Consider the following 19570-nt stretch of genomic DNA (forward strand, 5'->3'; position numbering starts at 1 on the left):
GTGGATCAGACACAGCAGTGCTGCTGGAGTTTTTAAACACCTCACTCACTGTCCACTCTATTAGACACTCCTACCTTGTCAGTCCACCTTGTAGATGTAAAGTCAGAGACGATAGCTCATCTGCTGCGGCACAGTTTGTGTTGGTCATCCTCTAGTCCTTCATCAGTGGTCACAGGACGCTTTTTTTTGGTTGGTGGACTATTCTCAGTCCAGCAATGACACTGAGGTGTTTAAAAACTCCAGCAGCACTGCTGTGTCTGATCCACTCGTACCAGCACAACACACACTATATATGGTTTCCTGGTATGGTAAATCTGCAACAAGAAACTGTCAAACACTAAAAAGTTGTGAAGATGAAGTCGCTTCTCTTTCTGATTTTCCCGTTCCACCTTAAATGCCTCAGGCAGAATTTAAGGTGGAACGGGTAAACTCGAACAAGAAGCTGGCGAATAAGAAGTGACTTCAGCCTCGTAAAACAGTCAAACGTTGAGAGAAATTTTACAAGAAACTGATCTACTTTTGAGGTAAAGTGTCCTGGCAGAGATGGGAGGAAAGCAGTTATAGCTAAAGCTTAAAGCAGAGCGAAGTAAATCTGCGTTTTCGTTTATATTTTTTAGTCTATACTAGGACATCAGCACATACTGAGACATACTGGACATTAAATGTTGCGGCTCCCAAGGTAGTTTGATTTTTGTTGAAAGGACAAAATGGCTCTTCTTAAAATTTGGGTTGCCGGCCGCTGCTCTAGCTTTTAATGCAGAGGGAGCCGGTCAGATTTCTCGCTCATCCAGTAGTGTTTTTGTTATGTGCCGTCACAGACTGTCCAGGCGCTGCACTTCCGCACTTCCAAGTTTCGCCTTTTGCGTTCCGTCAACATCATGTTATAAATTTAAATTTAGAAAATCGATTTTTGACACTTGTGAATCGATTCAGAATCGTTCACGTCCGCATCGCAATGCACCTAAGAATCGAGTTTCCCCCCACCCCTAATATAAGCACACTGAGTCTGGGTATCTGAGAGTATTTCTTTATATAAAATCTCTCTAAAATCTCTTCTTTCCAGACTCTTAAGTCCTTCCTTCTGTATTCTTATATTCAGTTCACAGCACAAGTTTAGGTCAGGGGACATGGATGGCCTCTCAACAAGCCTGATTCTGCGGTCAGTGAACCACTTTTGAGGATTTGGAGGGATGCTTAGCATCATTGGCCTTGTAAAAGATCTGACCATGACTCAGTCTTTGGCAGAGACAGATTTTGATGTAACTCTGTGACGCCATACACCCTAAAAAGAATACCAGTGATACCAGTGCATGTGGAAGAAAAACCTCGTTGTAGCATCGTTCCACAACCATACTTTACCCTCGGAATTAGGTTTTTTCTTCATGACCTTGACTTTTTTTTTTTACACTAAACTGACCTCTTGTGCTCTTTTGCCAAGCCTTGGTGGGGTATCTCAAATAGTTTTGGAGACCTGGTGACCTCATCATGGGACCAACTTCGAAAACTGTCCAACTGTGGTCACTGGAGAATGTTTTTGCCTCTTCGATCGTCCTCCCCACTCTCTGTTAGGGTGTTTTATAGTTATAGTTGAATTTGTCTCATTTCATTTCTGTAGTCTCATTTTTTCTTTTCCAGGTCAAAGTGATATTGAGAGTCAGCCCACTCCTGACGGCAGGAACATCTCAGTTGCACGCCCTCAAACTGGACCTCCGCAAGAAACAGGTCACAGTTCTGGAGTCTGCCACTCAGAGACTGGCTGCGGGTGCAAACTCCACCCCGAAGACGTTCACCTTTGATGCTGCCTTTGGGCCCGAGTCATCCCAGGTCCAGATCACACAGTTTTGTTTTGTTGTTATTTTTTTTTTTTTCTGTCTGATGACCTGAAAACACTTCTTTGGGCCATCCACGTGCCATCTGGGCCATAATCCTATCCAGATTTCCACTCTTTTCAGTGCATAGCTGACTTCTGCTATTAGTTTAACTCATTTGCACTCATTGAACTGAATTTGGTCAACATACATGCATATTTGTTTGGATTTTTACTGAAACTGGATCATTTCCCACATGCACCACATGCTGAAACACAAAGTCAGTATGTTTGTTTTTAAATGTGACATTTGGCCTGTTCTTGGCTTGCATCTAGGTCTGTGCACAGACATTTTGCGGGGCATCAGCTCAAAAGGGATAAAAGGGCAATGTGAATGTGGATTAAAGCTGCAGTATGACCGTTTCTTTGGTTAAAGTTGAAAAAGTAGCATTACTGAGTCGAGAAAAAAACATGCTAAAATATGCCCTTTAAAAGTCAGGCTGCAAGTTTTTCGGACCATGTCCTACATCTTTACGTATTAACGTCACATGCACAGGACCAGCTTGATGTTTAGGTCTCAAAAGTGAAATCATGATGACAGTAGTAGAAAATTCACTTACATCTTTGGGAGACACATCCTTCACCATGTTTGGCGCTTGCAAGCATCAGGTTCATCCCCTCAGGGAAGGGGTCAGAAGCTGAGGGTTCACAGTTCTTCGGCACGTTGCGTGCAATTACACAATTCCACCAGAGACCCCCAAAACCTACAGAGTGTAACTTTAAACTTCACGTAATTTAAAGCATATTGCAGACATTCTTATAAAGAAAGACAGTGTACACCAATCAGGCATAACATTATGACCACCTCCTTGTTTCTACACTCATTGTCCATTTTATCAGCTCCACTTACTATATAGGTGCACTTTGTAGTTCTACAGTTACAGACTGTAGTCCATCTGTTTCTCTGCATACTTTGTTAGCCTCCTTTTACCCTGTTCTTCAGTGGTCAGGACCCCCATGGACTCTCACAGAGCAGGTACTATTTGGGTGGTGGATCATTCTCAGCACTGCAGTAACACTGATGTGGTGGTGGTGTGTTAGTGTGTGTTGTGCTGGTACAAGTGGATCAGACACAGCAGTGTCCTGTGGGCAGCATCCCGTGACCACTGATGACCGACTAGAGGATGACCAACACAAAACTGTGCAGCAGCAGATGAGCTATCATCTCTGACTTTACATCTACACGGTGGACTGACAAGGTAGGAGTGTCTAATAGAGTGGACAGTGAGTGGACACAGTGTTTAAAAACTCCAGCAGCACTGCTGTGTCTGATCAACTCGTACCAGCACAACACACACTAACACACCACCACCACGCCAGTGTTACTGCAGTGCTGAGAATGATCCACCACTCAAATAGTACCTGCTCTGTGAGGGTCCATGGGGGTCCTGACCACTGAAGAACAGGGTAAAAGGGGGCTAACAAAGTATGCAGAGAAACAGATGGACTACAGTCTGTAACTGTAGAACTACAACTGTTATGCCTGATCGGTGTATTTGTGCAGATTTGCAACCCAACTTCTTGCATACAAGTAACCTTACCCACTCTGCTGTCTATTTTGAGATCTGTGCTTTTCTTTGGTCATGCGCACGTCCGTGTCAGATGGGAGCTGACTGGGGGGAATTCTCCATCCATGGTACTGTACAGTTAGAAATAAAGGTTCTGTTCAGGTACATTTTTCGTTCATTAAGGTACAAACAATGTAAATGTTCCCTCAAAGGTACAACAGTGGTTTTAAGGTCTGATTGTGCACCTTAAATAAGTTTTTCCAGGTGAAAAGTTCGTATTTGTACCTTTTCATAACCGAATGTTTTAAAACAGAACAATAAAATAAAAAGCCTGGAGACGAGACGAGGTGTGTGGAGTCAGTACAACTGAGAGAGTGCAATGAAACCGACCCAAAAACTCTGTTCATGCCGCAAAGCTAGCAGGGATGACCTGAAATGGATCATGAATGGCCATATAAAAGACAACTATTATACACACCTACCAAAAGACTACACATACAGGGGGCTCAAGCCCCCCTGGGGCCAGGGATCTATCTGTGCACATGCCTGCTTGCATCCGTTCAGTCCAGCTGTCAAAACACTGATGAAAATGAGTGTAATGTGTTGAGAGTATGGTCAGTTGGTTAAGGATCTCATGTTTGTAGAGATCCTTGGGGGGTTGATTTTCAAAATTTCAAGTGCATCTTTAAGGGATTTGAGTAAAATAGTAGATATCAACATTGCTGCCCTTCTGCTTAAAACGGCAGTTGTGCCCTTGAGTATCCATCTAAAACTCTGATATTATATGAGGTTATCATACTGTAGGGAGCCCTATAACTGTCTACAAGTGAGTCACTTCAATAAAAGCTTTAACCCATTTAATTCTATCACTAGGCCGAGGTATGCGAGAAGAGTTTGTTCGAGGTCCTCCAGTCTGTGCTTGCCGGAGCTGATGGCTGTGTCCTAAGCTTTGGACAGAGAAAAGTGGGTAAGTGCAAAGCTGTACACTGTATTAAAACCCTTTGCTGAAAGCTGCCATCCACTAACGTGATTTAGTAGGAAAGAACTGCTCTTTTCTCTGCTCTATTTCCAAGACACACTGTTTGTGTTTAAGTGTTTAAGTGCTGTGCTTTCGACCTCTATTTCATCGTTCACCCTTTGGAAAAATAAAACTAGATTAATCAATTATACATTGCAAGTGTTTTTATAGCACCGTGTGCCCCTCACCCTTTCAACACAAAGAGGCTGAGATTCAGCCGCCTTGCCTGCGAATGCCGATGGAAGTGACTTGGGGTGACTCTTAATGGATGTACGTTAATGTCGCCCTATCTTTGGGGTGGTCTCTATACCGGAGGTCGTTGGGGGTCATCCACTTAGCAGGTTATTAATAATTGTCCACCAAAAATTGTGAAAACAATTCGTGCTCATAGCTTAGAGCATTACGTCATTGGCTGTTAACTAATTGAATTTTCTGCCTGCCTGTAAAAGCTCCTGGCTCACAGCCAGAGGTTATAAATCTTTTAAACTAGATTGCAGTCATGTATGAATAATAGTGGCTTGCATATAATTGGAGGTGACATTATATGACATTTTTGTTTAATATCATATGTGAGCTGAGTTCACAAAAGCAGAACCCAAAAACGTGTATTTTAGTGAAGCTTTTGAGACTCTAAATGGGTGAATTCAGAAATGGATGCTGAGATAACTGACAAATAATTTAAAAGATGGCCTGTGCTTCTGTCTTCTCCTACCTTAAGATGCCATCTCTCTCTCTCTCACTCTCTCTCTCTCTTTCTCTGTCACTCACCATCTCTCTATCTCTTTCCGTTATTTGCAGGAACATCTTACACAATGATTGGGCGTGATGATTGCTCACCGAGTCTTGGAATCATCCCTTGCGCCATCTCTTGGCTTTTCAAGCTCATCAACAAAAAGAAGGACAGGACGTGGGCAAATATCTCCGTTTCTGTGACAGCTGTGGAGGTGTGCGGGGAGACTGAGGTCATCAGGGACTTACTGTCTGATGTTGAGTCAGGTGGCTGCAAGGACACCCATAAGCCAAATGTTTACCTCCTGGACGACCGTGTCTATGGAACACAGGTAAGGTTTTAAATGCAGTGCTGTTTCTGTCTTAGTTGTATACACTGACAGAGTATTGGATGGGAGGGATGCAGTGTTTTTAAAGTAACACTTATCAATAGCTCACACACAGTAGCATCACGTTCGAGAGCGTCTTCCAGCTACAGCAATAGAGCAATGAAATTAGATATCTAGCTAGCTCAGGAGTCGCAAACCAAATATTAAGAAGAGCCATTTTGTCAAGTTTCAACAAAAATCTAGCCACCTAGGGAGCCTCAATATTTCATGTCCATTTTATTGAAGTAACGTTTCACCATCTTGGCTGTAAATGTGTGTCAGTATGTGCTAATGTCCTGGTATTGGTTAAAAATATAATACAAACGAAAATCCAGACTTACTTCGCTCTGCTTTAAGCTTTAGCTCAGCTATAGCTGCTTTTCTCACGTCTCTGGCAGGAAACGTTCCACAAAAGTAGAATAGTTTCTTATAATATGTCTCTTAACATTCAGTCTTTTACAGAGGCTGAAGTCGCTTCTCATTCGCCAGCATCTTGTTCGAATTGTCTGGTTCCACCTTAAATTGTGCCTGAGTCACCAGTATGTAGCTTACTATGTAGCTAACTGTTGCACCATTTAAGGTGGAATGTGAAAATTCGAACAAGAAGCTGGGGAACGAGAAACTCACTTCAGCCTTGCGACTTTCTAGTGTTTGACAGTTTCTTGTTGCAGATTAACAAATCAGGAAAACTATCAAATTATCAAATTATCAATGTTTGCCTTGAATCTCTCTCTTTGTCTTTTTGTTAGCCACTAGCTAGGCGAGACTGTTATCTGTGTTGCTATGGTAACCAGCAGTCTGCGCACCAACCTTCAGGGTTAAAGGTTGAATTAGCAGCAAAAGAGCCGCATGTTGCCGACCCCTGGGCTAGCTGCTGGTTGCACTTGAATGTTGAAGGCTGAGTGACATTATCTAAAGCCAATAGCAAGCTAATTTTTACACTATATTTCATTTACACTATGTTTCACTACTAAAACATCAACAGATTTGAGATTAAAGTTCATCATTACTAAAGGCCACTGTAAAACAGCGGAATACAAAGTAAAAAGTATCTCACCTGAATGTGTTACAAGCAGTTATAATATATGTTCAACTATTTGTATTACAAGCTCCAAATGTCCATATAGCTGTTATAGCTTGGTACCAACAGACTACTGCACATTAGAGCTAGTAGTTGATCCAAAAAAGCACCGATTCTCCCATTCCTGGCATTTGGGATTCGAGAGTTGACTCCACATTCTTGGACTCAACTCCACACAGAGGCATTCAAGTTTGCCTACACCCGCGTGCTCACAGAGAGTGAGATATTCTGTCGTCGCTCTCTAGATAGACTCTCTGAATAATGGCTCCTCACATCAATAGGCCATATTTTACTTTGGACCAAGTAGAAAGTAAAGTTGGCTCATACTTATCTTAGCCAGGGCTGAAACATCTACATTTGGCCACAGCAGCTTAGCTTTACATTGTGTAAAAAATTCATGATGAACTATTTTGGGTACTTTCCATTTTAACACGCCGTTGTCCACTTGGACTCGTCATTTTCCCTCAGGGGAATCCCCACTGCCATCTTAAGGATCGTTCCATTACTTTATTGCTGAAGTCAGGGGTGTTAGATGAGCCGTCGGGGGCGAAGGACCGAGCAAACACCGTTGTCGACTTCAACAGCAGAGCCTGCCCAGAAATCATTGTGACCTGACGCATTTCCCTTTTCAAAACTGAAAATAATGGCGGACAAAGCTGTTTACAAGCTACAGCAATAAACTACTATAAAATGCTTAACATTTTTCGGATTTCAGTTACAAACTACTCCATCGGTTATACATGACTTCTGACACTTTCCTATGCTAGCTGGCTTGTTAGCATGCTAAAGGCTACATGGCTAACAAGAACAAAAAGAAAGGCATTTCACCACTGTTCTACACCAAGGCCCAATCCCATTTCACCCCCACCCGCGTTTGCGCGTTCACGTCTAGGGTTAGGGTGTCCCATTTTTTGTTGAGATAGAGGGGGAGGGTGAAGTGTTTGGGCTACATGGCCCTCCAAACTGAGGTTTTTCAGAGACACAGTCCAAACTGAGTGTTATGACAAAAAAGAAAAACAAGCAAGATGGCTGCGCGAGCGACCAAAGAAACCCACAAATGTGAGAATTTTCTCTGTTAAAAATTACAATAACCACTGTATTATCTTAGTTTAATGTCATTTCAGTGTATTATGGTCGTTTTCTTCATAACAAGCATGAAAAAGCTAATGTCTTGGTAGCTAACTAGGTAACTTTCCTGTTCCACTTTAAATAGTCCAGCAGTTCTGACGCCTGAAGCGACAGAATGTAACTGCTGCACGATTTAAGGTGGAACAGGAAAATTCGAACAAGAAGCTGGTGAGTATCTGACTTCAGCTTCATATCACCCAAGAATTAGCGGTGGGCGATAATAAATAATTGTCCCCCCCTTGTAACTGCCCTAAATGCCCTAAATGTAAATAAAGCCCAGCTGTGAGGAGCTGAACTTTTCCCTTCTCTGCTATCACTGAAGACGGGCCGGGTTGCCTACAGAGCAGCGATGGTAGTAGCCTGTTAATGAAATAATGTTTTTTTTAATTTGAGGGTTGTCCCATTTCGTAGGGCAAGATTTCAACCACTACCCCTTGTAACTCAGTTCCAAGGGGTTAGGGTGACACTCGAAAACAAGGGGTAGGGGTAAAAAGAAGAAATGGGATTGGGCCCAAGTTTATAGCCCAACTAAGCAATTACCTGCACGTAATGCATAATAACGTTTTGCTCAAAATTCTAAAAAATGTTTTGTATTGCAAAGTTTGCATGGCACCCCGTTTAGCTCAGTGAGGCTGACTTGCTAGGGATGAGTGTGATCCGTGTGAACAGTCCGCTCCTCATCATTCCCTTCTGCCTCGATTGATCACTTGTGTAATGTAGGTGTGACACACATCCGAGTGGTGTGGTGAAGTGGGTGAAAAAAGAAAATTAAATGGGGCAACAGTTTCTGTTCAGCAAGTGACACACATGGAGCTGTATGAACTCAAACCACCGTTTGGCCAAAAAGACCTGCTTTGCTTTGAAACACTGTTTTTGTTCGAAGTATGGTGGTGCTGTTGTTCTTGGGTCCCCAGAAGCCCTAAATAATCCACTTCTAGTCGTTTGTTAACAGCAGATAAAACGCTTTGGATATCAGTAATTAAACTTTACTTCATTACCTTTTCTTCTGCAAAATAGAAGGAGGGCTTAGCACTACTAGCCCATTTATTCCAGCCTAACATTACGATATGTCAAAAACATTAATGCATAACATATGATGGACTGCCAGCACATTTAGAAATGCGTGCATAATTCATTCAAAGTCAAAGGAAAATAAGTGGAAAAGAGTTCAAAAAAATTAAATTAATTAATTATAAAGAATCAAATTAATTAAAAAGAATCAAATCATGTTCAAATCAAATCATGTTTATTGTCATAAATATATACGTATATATATATATATATATATATATATATATATATATATATATATATATACATAGTAGTCTAATGTGTATTTATTTTTGTGTGTATATATATATATATATAATATATATATATATATATATATATATATATATATATAAAAGAAACACAATATACACATTAATATACACCAGTATTGCACATCATGATACGATATGTAACATTATGATATGTCAAAAACATTCATGCATAACAAATGATGGACTGCCAGTAAATTTAGAGATGCATGCATAATTCATGTCTGTCCTCATGCATTTGAATATTTATAAAGAATCAAACATCATTTAAAATTAATTAGATCCTCATGAATACATATATATATATATATATATATATATATTACCACCAATTTAAAAAGCCCTCATAATGAATGGTAATTACGTTGTCAAAATTTCATTTCAGCTCTGCAACAACAGTGTGCTAAGTGCTCCTACAGCTGAGAGAGCAGCTTTTCTACTGGATGCAGCCCTGGCCTCTCGGAGCTCAGGCGTGACCGGGTGCAGAGAAACATTCCAGCATCACTGCCACATGTTCTACACCCTTCACATCTGCCAGCAATACATAGAGAGCAGCAGCAAGTCTGGAAGTGAGTAGCATTACTTACATTACTTCCACTCTCCATGCACAGGAATGACGATCTGATTATAATTATGATCTGAAACTCAAACTCTGTATAATTATTGGTAATTTCATTCTTTTTAAAGAGACTATCTGTGGACAATTAACCATTCCATTGTTGTTCTGTGTTTCTCTCATAACCTTTCCCAGTGAATGTGGACCAAAGCAAGCTGAGCCTTATTGACTTAGGTGGCTGTACAAGAGAGAGGAATAAGAACAATACAGCAGTCTGTCTTGTTGACCTCGGAAATGTCATTATGGCCACGTTGAATAGGCATAAACATGTTCCCAACAAGTATGTTAGCAAATATTCTATTCACTTAAAGAAAACTCATGCTTATATGAACCTTATATGGGCATACAACATTTGTTAGTGACCTTTTGTGTTGTTTTTTGTGACAGGAGAAGCAAACTGGCCATGCTCATGCAAGAGTCTCTGAGCAACGTCAACTGCCGCACAACAATCGTAGCCCATGTTTCCACTTTACTTGAAGACATCTCAGAGACTCTCTGCACCATCCAGATCGTCTCTCAGATTCGAAGATTACAAAAGAAGACAAGGGTGCGTCCTTTAATGTTTTTTAAGACATACAGGCCTGCATTATTTTCATATTAGTTATTCATTTTTCAGTGTCACAAAAAAGCAGGAAACATATTTAACAGAAAATGACATAAAAGCCTCCAATACTAAGTAAAATATCGATCAGTATTTATTTTGGCCCCTCTTTACTTTTGTGCACCCAAAATACTGCAACTTTAACTTTTCCATCCTTACAATCTTAAAACCAACAGGTTACAGCTGTATTCTGCTAACAAAAGCTGTTCCGAAAGGTACCGATGACATCTTGTTCCCCTTGAAAGAGACACTAACATTCCTGCAAGAAACTACCCAAACACACCAAAGCTGCCTTGCCAATTTCTTTCTTTTGTGCATCTGTAATGACGAAAGTAGATATTTCTGAGGAGGTTAGATATTAAACAATGCACACGTGTAAAGCAGGGGAAAGTCAAAGGGAAAAAAGTGGAAAAAAGCTCTGGAGTTCAAAAAAATCATTAAAAGAATCAAATCGCATTTATTGTCATATCGCATTTACACAGGTGCGAAGGTGAGTGAAAATATATATTGCAAATATACGTTAGCAACGCCTGAAACGTGCAGTTATACATCCCCTATTTCAGTGGAGTGACCGGCGATCTGTTCTCCTGTGACCAAGTGTGAGTGGCGTAACTGTACTGGCTTAGTACTGGTCTTTCCTAACATCCTAACAATCTTTAGCAACATTAAATCCTGTCTGCTTCACACAACTACAGTGCTGTGTTACAGCACTCAAACAGTCATATTTAAGTATTAATGCATTCCCAATCAACGAAAGTGAAAGAAAGAAGTGGGTTCATGCAAATTACAGCCCTGATTTAAACGAAAGTAAACTGAGGAAGCTGTGAGGCATTGGAGAGCGGGAGAATCTTTCCAGGCTAGCTGTTTTTAACTTGAAGCAGCACTCCATCATTCGCACAACACGGCGAATTGATGATACTGTGTAAACGTACCTAAAAGGAGGACTCTGTTTGTCTGGTGTTAGATATATTGCGGTTCACCCCAAATTACTATGGAGAAATCCAGACGTCTGCTAGCTGGTGTTTGAATACTGTGATATGCTCTGATTTTTATGTGGTAGGAGTGATGGCAGTAAGGCAGTAATCCATCACTGAAGTACCGAGCCAGCTAATGTTAGCTGATGTTGTTGAGAAACTAAATAGTTTAGCACTGTTGTTGGCCTTTTGTTTAGTGTTTAGCATTTGTAATGGGATAGCCGAGCACTCGCCACCAGACAACTAAAAATAATCTGTTTTCTTTCTTAAATTCTGACTATTACAAAAACTGCGGCCGCGCTTTTCCAGCTGGTAAAAACAGCTGACCAGAAACTTTCTTCCACCGTCTCAAGACAGATTTGTGAAATGTTCCACTGTTTGGCGACTGTTTGTCATGTTCTGACCATAAAGGATAGTTTAAAACATTGACCTATACACCAGCACTACTGGCTGTTCAGCAGCGTGATGGCCCGGGGAAGAAACTGTCTCAGAACCGTCAGTTCTGATGGGACTCCTAACAACCGTGCAAGACCTGGTAGACCACCATCTTTGAAACATAGCAGAAAATCAAGCTCCATTCTTGCATCAGGTCTGGAAAAATCTAAAGGTGTCACTGTGAGAAGACAGCTCAACCCTATGGGTCTGAAACAACATGTATCTCTCAAGAAACCATTAGAAAAGAAAGGGCAAAAAAAAGAAAACTTGCACTAAATATCAAATCTGGACATCCGAGATATGGAGTAAGGTTGTATGGATTGATCAGTGTAATTTTTTTGGTATATGTTTTCTGTATTTTTCCTTGACCCTGAAAAATGTACATATACTTAATTGCTGTTTTGACTTTTGAAGTCATTCTCATCAGGAAACACACTGATATTTATGATTCTTTCATTTTTAGAAATCTTCCTCAAGCTCACCTGGAGGGAGAAGCTCAGGAAAAGAAAAGAAAGTGAACAACTCTACCAGGCTAAGAGCATTTCACTCTGCAAGTACATTAGACCACGATCTCTCTTCACTCAACCTTTTTGATGATCTAGAGGACCACTCTAGGAGTGACAAGTCAAGTGACACTGTCATTTGTGTGGATCCAAATGGCTGTGTCCTTGTTGATGAAGACATCAAGGGGAGTCAAGAGTTTGTGCCAATAATTCACTCTTTACAAAGGAAGAGGACTGACTTAAAAGGGTCTTCCATTTTAAAGCGCTGTGAACTGTTAAAGCCCATTTCTACCTGTACACTGAAAAAGGAGACAAAAAAGCAGACCAGTCAACAAAAAACATCAGAATCCAATATGCCTGATTTAGAGTGTCTCAAATGCAACACCTTTGCTGAACTGCAGGATCGACTGGGATGTATAGATGGAAGTGATACAGTTGGCATGTATTCTTGCAAGGAACAGACTACAAATACAAATACTGTGACCAAATCCGAACATCTCTCAAGTAAAGCTACCAAGATCTCTGCTGGACAACCAGAGATTCCAGGATCTTCAATTAAAAACGAGAATAACGAGAAGGGAATACGATATCCTCCGCAGAGAGAGACACCTGTGAAGAAAATTGAGGAAATACCTTGTAGGCGTACTGGTCAAGCCAAAATTGCTAAAAAAATTCTCCTTTCTTCACCAAGACTTGACATTGTTAGTAGCTCTGTGCAAGAAGAACAAGCAACTGGATCCCAAAGCCTTGCTGAAACAATGGACGTGACCCGTTCCTTACCCCAGCTAGTGGAAGGAAGGCCATCAGACAACTTCACCCTGCCCCCTGAGGTTCGGATCTCACCTGTGGGTAAAAGTTCGTCCTCTTCCTTCTCTGTTGGCCTGGGATCCCCAGTACCGCTTCCTATTACCTTAGGTGAAGGTATTCCGCAGTTTGCCATGGAGAACCAAAGGCAAATGAAGGCCACTATCACTGTGACAGTTCAGCAGCCGCTGGACCTGAATGGACATGATGAGCTTATATATTCTGTGGTTGAAGAAGTGACAATCAATAGGGCAGTTAATAAAGACAAGGCTGCACAAATAGCTGGTATAACTGACTCTCATTCTCTTGAGAGTTTGCCATCAGGTTCTCAACCTGTGAGGATCATAAGCAGTGTAGGAGAGGAGAAAACTGCAGTTAACCCTGCATCTCAAGTTCAAGCTTTAGGTCAAACCTGTGAGGCCTCCTCGGTATTACCTGCGGATCAAAACTGTGTGGTCAGCTCACAGGTTGATGACTCGTCCTCTCCTGTTGCTATGTCAGAAAAGTCCCAAAATGTTGAAAAGGATGTCTCTGAAGCTACGTTTGGCTCCGCCTCTGAACACGAGGTCTTGAGGTTCAAGGAGTACTCATGTGACAATGGACCAGAGCAGAAAGCTACTAAGAGAAAGTGCAATCAAGGTATCGGGCAGCTGTCTAGAGAGAAAAGTGGTGATTTTTGTCCAGTGCATCAAAGGATATTAGCTGATTTTAGTATGGAGATACCAGAAAATCCAGCCAGTAGTTACTCACCCCTTGGAAAGAGCAAGTGTACAAGAAATCTGCACAGTCTAGACAGGCAGTATGATTCCCAGGACTCTCTTTATCACTGTATGAATCCCTTTAGCCCAAGATCAACACTAGAAAGGAAACAACGCCATGTCCAGCTAGGTCACATGGAATGGGCAGAAGATAGTGAATCAATGTCTTCAGGGCAGGAATCAGATAAGAGTAGACCCACTAAGAGAAAGCAGAGACATCCACAACCTACAGCAACCCACTGTGAAGAGGGTGACCGACCAAATTCAGACGATATACTCAACAAGACCAACCCCAAATCCCCTGTTGAAGAAAGCAGTAAGCTTTTTAGTGCAAAGTTGGAGCAGTTAGCAAATAGACACCGATCCCTAGGGAGATCACGTTTAGAGAGCTCCGATTTACGATTCTTTGAGGAAAGCAATACTGTGTTCACTCAGGGATCTTCAGCAAGATTGGGAAGTTGTTGTACCTCACCAAGAGTCAGTAGAAGAAATCTCGGGCAAGGGCATTGCATGACTTTGGACTCTAAAGCAAGTTTGGATGGAGATTATGCACTGGCTCCGGCCAAAAGCATGACCTCAGCTGGTTTGAGGGACGTTTTTGATGATGACCTCACTGTGTCCCGGACTGGTCGCAGCTTCAGGAGAGTTCCAAGGTTTTTCCCCATGTATGATGCTACTGGAAGTGACACAAGCCATCTGTCCAAACCAATTCAATCAAAAATATCAACTGAAAGCAAACTGTCCAGTCCAAAAGTCTGCAAGATGTCAGGAACTAGCCCCAAGAATTCATGTTCATCCCCCAAATCTGGCAGACACTCAATCAATAGAAGTTCAAGCCTCTCTCCTGATGGGCTCTCTGTAAAACAGATTTCATGGTCCACTCAGTCTTTATCTCGAAAGCAGGGGAAAGCTTCTGTCTCATTTAAATCTCCCAGCAGAGTGCTGAATGGACGGATTGAGTTTCTTAGAGCAAGTGGAGACTCTCTCTCAAGCTCTAGCCAAGGTAGTCTGGATATCGATGAACTTGAAGTGTCAAAAACAAAAATGAAAGGACTGACTCACACTTTACCTTCACCGTACAGTAGGATCACAGCCCCACGTAAACCCAACCACTGCAGTGGGCATGCCAGTGATAACACCAGTGTCCTAAGTGGGGAACTGCCCCCTGCCATGTGTAAGACTGCCTTGCTATACAACCGCAATAGTGTGCTCAGTAGTGGCTACGAGAGCATGATGAGGGACAGTGAAGCCACATGCAGTAGCACTTCAATACATGACTCCATTAGTGATCAGAGCTGCTTCTTCAATACTGCAAAGGGTGCCAGAAGCTCTAAGAAAAGGAATTATATAGGTAAATTGTCTACGGAGTGAAAGCCTTTATTCTCAAGATGCTAGCTGTAGTTCATTTAAAGTGCTTTTTTTCATTTATTATTTTTTGGGTTACTTGTTTTCATTCATAGGATCCTATCAGAGGCGTCCATCGCAGGACACCCTCTTGTCTTTAAGGAGGTCTGCAAGTGGTTCCAAAATACGCTGGGTAGATCGGAGTAACTCAGATTCATATGAAATTAAGGTCTATGAGATTGACAATGTGGATGGCTTGCAGAAGAGAGGAAAGGCAGGAAACAAGGTAATATTCAGGCTAAAAATGTAAAATTGGCTGTCATGTGATGAATCTATCCATATGCCACTTTGCTAATGCCATGAACTGGCAACTATAAAAACCCCCTGAGAAGGTGATGATGAATTCGATTTATGGCCAAATTTTAGTGCTGGAATGGCCAAAGAAATCAGTTTCCATTTCAGTTAAAATCTGGCAAATATTTGACTTGGCTATGGTTAATCTAGCCTCTCCCTTATGTTGACCATGCTGTCAGAGTGTGGTCTGCTTCAGTGCCAAGCTGAAATTCCTGGAGCATCGACAACAGAGGATTGCAGAGGTGAGGGCCAAGTACAATGCCCTAAAGAGAGAGCTGGAACTAGCCAAACAGCATCTCATGGTGGACCCAGGAAAATGGACTCGTGAGTGTGAGTGTTGACGAGTCATTTTAGAATTCCATTTTGTTTACGTTCATCTGTTTCATTAACCGATTAGCTGTGAAAATATGTGTTTTACAATTACTACCTGTCATTATGTATAGTGAAATGTACTGTCACTGTTGGAATGAAACCTCATATCTCCAGAATGGAAACTTTGCAATCGAGGGAAAAAGTTAATGTAACTTTTTTTTTCAAGGAACTTCAGACCAATTCTGATTGGTCCATAAATCATGAAATTTTGACATCATGCAAAGGGTAACTGTTGGTTAGCTCATTTTCAGATCATGCAAAAAATGATACCTATTGTCAGAGAGTCTGGTGTGTTTCATAGCTTACCATAGCCAAGACCACCTACTTTGACAGGAAGGGGCCGTTTGACTGACATACATAATAACCAACTATAGACATATTGTTTTTGTGTGATGTGTAGGGGCAGAATTTTTTTTTTAAAACTGGGCTGGAACAAAAAACAGACTTGTGGGAAACAAATTTGTATGTGTGTTGGCCAAAACATAAGGATGTCTTGCTTAAGAGCTAATAATTGCTTCAAATGCCCAATCCCATTTCTCATTTTTACCCTTACCCCTTGTTTTCAAGTGCCACCATACCCCTTGGAACTGAGTTACAAGGGATAGTGGTTGAAATCTTCCCTTACAAAATGGACCCCTCAAAAAAAAGCACATCACTTCATTAGGTCGCCTACAGAGCACCACTAGCGCTGCTCTGTAGGTGACCCTGCCAGTCTGCAGTGATAGCAGAGGAGGGTTAAGTTCAGCTCCTCACTGCTGGGCTTTAGTTAAATTTGGGACATCATATGCTTTCAAAGAGGGGAGATGCAACACTTATTTATTATTGCCCACCCTTAATTCTTCAGTGATCTGAAGCTGAAGTCAGCTATTCACCAGCTTCTTCACCAAATAAAATGGCTAGTAGTATACTGATGTCTCAGTTATTAGCTAGCTAAATTTCCCTTTCCACCTTAAATGGAGCAGCAGGCACATTCTGGTGCCTCAGGAGTCAAAACTACTGCAGCATTTAAGGTGGAAGAGGAAATTTAGCTTGCTAGCAACCGAGACCTCAGCACGCTACTTGCGTTTTTTATGCTTGTTATGAAGAAAAGGACTATAATTGAAACAACATTAAACTAAGATAATACAATGGTTATTGTAATTTTGGAGTTTGCCTCTGAAAAACCTCTGTTTGGAGGGTCATGTAGCCCTAACACTTCACCCTACCCCTCTATCTCAACAAAAATCAGGACACCTTACCACTAGATGTGAACACGCAAAATGGAGGGGTAGGTTTAAATGGTTGGGCAGAGGGGTGAAATGGGATTAAGCCAAAGAAAACTGTATTTTTTTGGCATTTTTCCCAATTTTTTGCCCAAGTCACTCATGTCTAATGCTACATGCAAGTTAGGTCTCCCCCAGTCACAGAGTACTACCAATGCTGGGCATATGAAGGTGATCTTCCTGTGTCACATGATAACACTATGTTTTTGAACTGCCGCTAATGTAACATCATTTGACAGCTGGACTTGCTTGAGGAAGAACGCTGACTGTCAATCCTTTTACATTAGCTAACAGATGTCTGCATTGGCTGGCATCTTGCTGAGTGATGTGGGGAGAAGAAGGGCCATCTCTCCCCCCAGAGAGGCCACTTATTATGCTCTTTTAGACTCCTGGCATCAAATGGCTGTGCTAGGAATCGAACTTGTGATGTCCCAATGATAGGGCAATGCTTGCGCCACTCGGGAGCCCCTCAAAGAAAAAATTCTATGTCGAGAACTTTAAATCAAGCGACTAGATCTACATCTATCTCTAAAAGGCTCGTGCTGTCACTGCGTGCACCACTGGGCGTCAAAGTGCATGGACATAGATGTGCAGGTAGCCAATCAGAATGGCACCGACAAAATCCTGATAGTTGAGGCCAGCTTAGCTATAAATAGCAGACTCTCCATGTATGTGTGGGTGGAGCTTCTGAAGCTGAGACTCTTATTACTCTGACTTGGGCAAGTGTGTATTTTTAATAATTTCCTTGTTGAATTATACTGTAAACCATAACATTAGATCTAGAACATCTAGAGTTGTGTGTGTCAGTGGAAGACGTTTATCCTTTTAACTAAAGGGGGGGTGCTGCTTTTGCTTATTATTTCATTTTGTAATTAATTTTTGCTCTGGACTTTACAGTTGATCTCTGGCAAACCTTTGAAGTGGACTCCTTGGAACACTTAGAGGCACTAGAGTTGGTCACAGAGCGGCTCGAGAGCCAAGTGAGCCGCTGCAAGGCACTTGTCATGATGGTTACCTCTTTCGATGCCACACCAAGGCGCAGGCAAAAGAAGCGCTGCCGGCCAGCTGTGGAATATAAAGGGTTCATAGGAATATAGCACTGAATACAGTGCAACATGACATCTTGGCAAGTGAAATTATCCTAAATCTAGTCAATAAAGCTAATATTTCTCATTTTGAGATTGTTGTAAGCTTATTATAAGATTATTTAACTTATTTTTAGACCTTTTTGCTTGTTTTAAGTGATTTTAGTAAGTCTAATTATCTCACTAGATTGGCAGATAATTCAAATATATAACAAAAAAGTAAAATTATCTGCTAATATAGTTAGGATTTTACTTACTAAAATCACTTAAAAGTGTATAGAAATGAGTTAAATAAGCCTACAACAATCTCAAAATGAAAAATATTAGATGCATAGACTAGACTTAAGATAATTTCACTTGTCAAGATATCATTTTTTGTCGTGTACAGCATGTTTCAATTAACATCCACCTCTTTTTGATAATGTACAGTACTGTTATTTATACAACACTATCAAACATGCCTCTAAATGACCACCAATGTCCTTAGGTTGAACTCATTGGTGCTAATCAAATCAGATCTGAACAACGAATTGTTGTTTTGGCCACAGCTTAGGCTTGGATGTGGGTCAGAGCAACATATTGGAGTGCGGCGCTACAAATGAACTTGACAGATGGAGGTCCTGAGTCAAGCTGACCAATAAAATGAGTTTACAAATGCCTCAGCTCCTGAGCTGCCTCCACAGCCACGCTAACAACATTACTGACATTGAATTACTGTGACGATGCATCCTTATCTGTTACCTAAAGGGCGACCAACGTTGATGGTCAACAGAAATGTCTGTACGAGGCTTTTATAAAGTGCAAACTCACTTTTCGAAGAAATGTTTTATGTTAATGTTTTCGAAGCAAAATAACTTACTGGTCTTATTTAAGTGGACATTACATGTGAAGCAAATGTAGATGTACTGTAGTAATCCCTTGATCAGTCTTATATGCACTAATAAACAACGTAGTAAACACGTCTCAGCACTGGTTCATACAGACTCACTTCATTTCTATGAATACTAATAGAAGTTGGACTGCTTTTCTTAAAAATGCTTCATTGGTTCATTCATCTGGTCATTAACCACTTCTGCATATGTGATTTACAGTTAATACAGAAAAGCTATAACATACTGTAAAAAAATGTTATTTTTAACTGAAAAGTTCACTGTAAAGTTCTTCCAACATACAGAATGACTCGACTGACCAGCTTGTTTGCTGTCAGAGGGAATATTACTCATCTGAGACGAGGCTGGGGAAAGCAGCTGTATGAACTGAGTTCACTCAGGAGAACTAAAGGTCTGTTGTAAAGTAAGAGTCATTACTGCACTCAGTAAGACCCTACAGTTCCTCTTCTTCTAGAGCAGCGTTTGTCCCTTTCTGCTCCAGTTCCTACATTTGGGCTCATTTAGCATTTTCCCCCTGAGCTAGCAGTGAACTGCAGATGTGAGCATATATT

At 41.2% G+C, this 19570-nt stretch overlaps 1 protein-coding gene across 1 annotated transcript in view; it reads left to right on the forward strand.

Annotated features, from left to right (window-relative positions):
* Positions 1-18166, forward strand: part of kif26bb (kinesin family member 26Bb) — a 37082-nt gene extending 18916 nt beyond the window's left edge. The window contains exons 5-14 of the mRNA XM_036582600.1: positions 1636-1824; positions 4249-4342; positions 5192-5454; positions 9407-9590; positions 9773-9917; positions 10025-10184; positions 12111-15063; positions 15173-15342; positions 15590-15740; positions 17942-18166. Of these exons, the coding sequence (XP_036438493.1) occupies positions 1636-1824; positions 4249-4342; positions 5192-5454; positions 9407-9590; positions 9773-9917; positions 10025-10184; positions 12111-15063; positions 15173-15342; positions 15590-15740; positions 17942-18141 (4509 nt within the window). The 3' untranslated portion in view covers positions 18142-18166. The remainder of the gene's footprint in view (positions 1-1635; positions 1825-4248; positions 4343-5191; positions 5455-9406; positions 9591-9772; positions 9918-10024; positions 10185-12110; positions 15064-15172; positions 15343-15589; positions 15741-17941) is intronic.
* Positions 18167-19570: the final 1404 nt, after the last annotated feature.

This window comes from Colossoma macropomum, unplaced genomic scaffold (assembly GCF_904425465.1).
Source record: "Colossoma macropomum unplaced genomic scaffold, Colossoma_macropomum, whole genome shotgun sequence".
NCBI classification, from domain to species: Eukaryota; Metazoa; Chordata; class Actinopteri; order Characiformes; family Serrasalmidae; genus Colossoma; species Colossoma macropomum.